Source organism: Chenopodium quinoa, unplaced genomic scaffold (genome assembly GCF_001683475.1).
Source record: "Chenopodium quinoa cultivar QQ74 unplaced genomic scaffold, ASM168347v1, whole genome shotgun sequence".
Taxonomy (NCBI): Eukaryota; Viridiplantae; Streptophyta; class Magnoliopsida; order Caryophyllales; family Amaranthaceae; genus Chenopodium; species Chenopodium quinoa.
The window spans coordinates 573,513-578,169 of record NW_018745407.1 but is presented as its reverse complement, the minus strand read 5'-3'; the positions used below and the strand labels follow the sequence as shown (position 1 = coordinate 578,169).

At 41.6% G+C, this 4,657-nt stretch overlaps 1 protein-coding gene across 1 annotated transcript; it reads right to left on the bottom strand.

The window, feature by feature from the left end:
- Nucleotides 1-1,430: 1,430 nt before the first annotated feature.
- Nucleotides 1,431-4,323, bottom strand: LOC110713096. Its single transcript, XM_021891557.1, has 4 exons — nt 4,238-4,323; nt 3,275-3,656; nt 2,378-2,635; nt 1,431-2,261 (listed from the first exon to the last, which is right to left on the bottom strand). Exons 1-4 carry the CDS (start codon nt 4,321-4,323, stop codon nt 1,854-1,856), a joined length of 1,134 nt encoding a protein of 377 aa, XP_021747249.1. The 3' UTR covers nt 1,431-1,853.
- Nucleotides 4,324-4,657: the final 334 nt, after the last annotated feature.

Sequence of the window (4,657 nt, the reverse complement as noted above, 5' to 3'; positions counted from 1 at the left end):
AACATCGGAAGTGAATAAGTTCATTTGGAAAAATATCTTCACAAGGTTTGGATTGCTGATGGCAACGGTTTTCGATCACAGCTCCTAATTCGATTATAAGCCTGTTAAAGATCTTCTAAATTTGTACAAGGTTAAGTTCGCGTATGCTGCAGTTATTCATCCGCAATCCAATAGCCAAGCAAAAGCGGCAAATAAGCAAATCATAACGGCTATAAAGAAAAAGATAGAAGATGCAAAAGGCTTGTGGGCTGATTTGATGCCTGAAATACTGTGGGCAAACAGAACAACAGTCAGAGTAGCCACAGTTGAATCACCCTTCAGCTTAGTCTTTGGGACAAAAGCAGTGGTACCAGCATAGGTAGGATTGCCGACATTTAGGATTCAACATTACTGTGAAGAGAAAAATGATTTGTTGCTGAGACAACAACTAGATTTCCTACCGGAACTACGAGAGAAAGCGGCCGTTAGATCGGCTGCCTATAAGGACCATATGTCGAGGGTGTATAACAAAAGGGTTAACTACCGGCCTCTGAATACAGGAGATTTGGTACTTCGCATAACAACGGCAACTGGAAAAGGAAATGAAGATGGAAAGTTAGCAGCAAATTGGGAAGGACCATACCGGATAAGAGATAAGGTAATGCAAGGGTCATTCTACTCGGAGAAAATGGACGGGAAACCATTAAAGAATGTCTGGAATACCACAGTGCTTAAAAAGTATTATGATTAAAGAATAATATAATGTCCTTTTGTAAATACACAGCTGATATTGATGTACAAGTAATATCAGTCATGAATAAGAATAAAGTTATCCCACACTGTCTATAACATAAGCATCCTCCACTTAACAAATCATCGATACGTAGGACGGACAAATTAAAATCGTTTCCGTGATGATAATGTCATTAAAACCTGATCAGTTGTATTCATTAACTCACGAGATTGCTGGTTCAAAATATAATACCGGCCAAATCAATTCATAGTATATGCCGACATGAGGCGTAGTTTTGTTTATGATTGCCGAAAAGGGTACTTAACTGACTATGAAAATACTGCAGTAGGTGACCAGCGTTATACTCTGAAGCAGCAACTACATGAGTAGTACAATAAAAAAGGGGAAGTAAAATGCACATATCTGTATTACAGATACTTGCACTACGGGGGCAACAGATAGCGGTGCATAAATAATAAATGTTGCTTGCCAAAAAATAAAACCAATATATGTTGGTTATTTATCACCGCTACTAATAAAGCGGAGAACTTGATTGCTGAAAGGTTGATAGCTGCTGATAGTGATAATGTACATAACCAATATAATAGCATTCTGACAGATGGCAAATCTAAATAAGGAATCCGATATAAATTTTCAGTAATTATATGTTAAAGACGCTATCAAATGGAAACTTAAAATGCGAAAATTGATACAAACAAAAATAGAAAAGGAAGGATAAATGTATAGAAACAAGAACGGTAATCGATAGGCATCACCACAAAAGGGGTACATGCCGCTATAACAGCATTATCAAAAGGAATACAACATAGCTAAACAAAAATATTAAATGTTTCAAAGTTCAAGATCATGGCTAATAAGGCCCTATTACATAAGATTCACACAATGATGTCGGTGATGACTGCCCGCCCCTTCAAGCTTGTGGATTTTTAAGCTCAGGATAGTTTAGAATACTGGGGTTTAAGGGGCCGTCATTAGTAGCTGGAACAAGGTTGAGAAGATCTTCCTTGACAAATTCCTGCTGCTTAAAACCAGAAGGAATCTTATGAGCTCCCTTGTTGAAGGCTTTCTCAACCTTAGCCCAATCATCCTTCTACCAACCGGCAACCTGAGAAATACACCTCTACGCAGTAGTCCACCCTCCACCAAAACGGTCTTGGAGCTTGGTGGCAAATTCTGCAGAAGTCAAGTAACTGCCTACAGCTCTTTGCCGAATGATAGGCTTGTCAGCTTCCATTTTCTTAACCTTTTCCTCCATGTTTTGGATGGAAACCTTGGCATCAGAAAGATCCTTCTCCAGCAAAGGAATGCGCTCTACGTCCTTACTCTTCTCGGCGATCTGGTTTTTTAGAAGCTGGACATCCTTTTCAAACCCTTCAAGCTTAGCAACCTTGTCTCTGAGGGCCGCCATCTCTAAGTCATCCTTCTGTTTTGCCTCTCTGATTTTAGAGATGACCTTACCAGCATTGTCCAAAGAGGATTGATGATGTTGTCGATACATCTCCACAACCTCGGTACCAGACATGATGGCCTGAAAATGATCACAATTAGCAAAGGAAATAAAAAAATAATAATAATAATATAACAAGGTAATAAAGACATATATAAAAAAAATAATAACAAATTTAACAAAGGCAAAAGAGATACCTTCATCAGGTCATGCATATGCTGGGCAGCAAGGGGACCGATAGCGCCAGCAAGCTTATCCATTGGAGGCGCAAGATTGCGCAGAAGCCAACAACCGAGGTTTCCTCCTCGCATAGGATCATTAGCAAACAAGGATTCATTCCAGGATACGTCAAGCTCCGGCTGCCATCGATCCCCTAAATGGCCGTCAAGAACGGAAAACCTTTTAACAACTTCACCAGAAAGTCTGCCCTCGGGGCATTCGATCCATTGGTTAGACTAATATATGAGGCCAGGAGCACTCACATCAGAACCGCCGGTAGCACCCACCCTAGTTTGGACCTCGGGAATGCTGGTTGTGTTGGGGAGAATTGGAGAAGGAGATTTAGATATGTGAGTGATATCCTGAATTATCACTCATTTGGCTGAGTTTTTTGTGGTTAACACCGTAGAAGGAACCACCGTTTTGTCTTAAGTGTCGGCATGTTTAGGAGATGGAGGTTTTTCTTGTTTCTCGGTCTCCCGATATTTCCTTTGAGCTCGGCTGTTGGGTTGCTTTGCGTTGCTGGTTCCGGTGTTACCACCACGCCGGGTTTCGAGCGCCGTTAATTTCCTCTCCTTAGATTGCTCGTCAGCCATCGCCTCAGATTTTCTCTTAGGGTTGATGGGGGAAGCGTGGTTGCAATAAGAAGCGAGAGTATTGTAACTGGGTTTGGGTACTGCCTGATAACTCTCTTCCCGTCTGCTGACAACCTAAGTTGTTTGGTTTCTAATTTATCAACACCTGAAATAAAGAAAGCATGAGAGCACGTAAGGATAACTAAAACTTAGCCTAACATTTGTGTTGATATAAAATATATGAGTGCAAGCACGATAGAAAAAAAACAAAACGTAAAAAAAATGATGATAAGTTAGTACCATAACATGGGATAAGGGGGCATTGTCGAGAATGTATCCCACGTTTGGCATCCACACCTTAGGGGTAAGACGGGGCCTACCCTTATCATCCTCAGACTCCACTATGTCAAAATGACTGACAACCCTAAGTTCATGTTGGTCGAGTTCTCTCTTGGAAATAGTGTCGAATCGAGGATGAGGACGATAGAAAGTTCTTCGAATTGGAAAGTCATCGGGAACAGACAAAAGGAAGAACTTATCTTGCCACCCTTTATAGCTGGATAGTTTAGGGTGAACTGTGTATTTACGAGAGGCTCTATACCAGGACCACCACCTCTCTGATTGACCATCTCTTTTCAAAGTCAATAGCCTCCGAAATGCATTAAGTGTTAGAGGGAAATTCCTGTACAGCATAACCCACACGAGAGAAATAATGGCACGAATGGTAGGAGGAGTTAACTAAACCAAGCACATGTTCCAGGCCTTTAAAATTTTCACCACAAACGAGTGAAGGGGAAATCGTAACCCAAATTCAAAATGTTTAGCGTATATGGCAACATGACCAGCAGGGCAATCCAATACTGATGACCCGGAAGCAAGAAAGAACAAATCATACCCATCGGGCAAGTTGTAAAACCGTTAAGCGCGATGTCATTAATCCTTCTCCAGTGCAGTTTTTCTAAATTTGTCGCATATTTTAGCTTTTGCGACTTTGCTGCTGGCCGAAAAAGTAAGGGGTTGCCGACACTCGGCATCATCTGTTTCGGAGTTATACCCCTCGTCCAAACTTTCTTCTTGAATGACCTCTGCCGTTAGGTTGATAATATTGTCCCTACTCTCGGCATGGACACTATCCTCTTGCTTAGCATTCTCATCCCCAAGAAAAGAGTTCACTGCAGAATCGTGAACGGGGGATGCTTCTTGTTCTTGCCGATTTAAGGGAGCCTCCCTATCACCAGATTCAAAAGAGCTGGAACTCACAACCTGATTTGCTCGGGTTTTTTGCTCGATTCAGCAGCATCCCTAGCTGCGACCTCAAGCTGATAACTAGTTTGTTTCATTCTCGGCATTGATGTAGTATTTATACCTATGTTACCAACGTTAGAACCGTACTGGTTGAAATGGGTGTTGGCAAAACTTCTCAAATTATAACGGACGCTGACCGGTTTAACGTTAAGAATTTCGACATCCTCCGAAATATTAGGGTTAGTGGGACGAGCTGCCTTCTCACAGTCGGCTAGTATTTTATGACGGAAAAAAGCTGCCCTTTGCTACTTCAAATAACGGCTGAAATGGATCGTCAATGTTGTCAGAAAGAGAAGAGGCAGTTCCTTTGTTTCCGCCGAGATCTTTCCCTAAAGATTGTCTTATTAGACGGCGCCTAACAATGCTAAGGGTAGGTTG

Coding starts and splice junctions, on each gene's coding strand:
- LOC110713096 (XM_021891557.1), bottom strand. CDS start 4,323: ATGCCGAGAATGAAACAAACTAGTTATCAGCTTGAGGTCGCAGCTAGG. Junction 3,657..4,237: donor AAAAAACCCGAGCAAATCAG/GTTGTGAGTTCC, acceptor TATGCTGTACAG/GAATTTCCCTCTAACACTTA. Junction 2,262..2,377: donor ATATGCATGACCTGATGAAG/GTATCTCTTTTG, acceptor GATCATTTTCAG/GCCATCATGTCTGGTACCGA.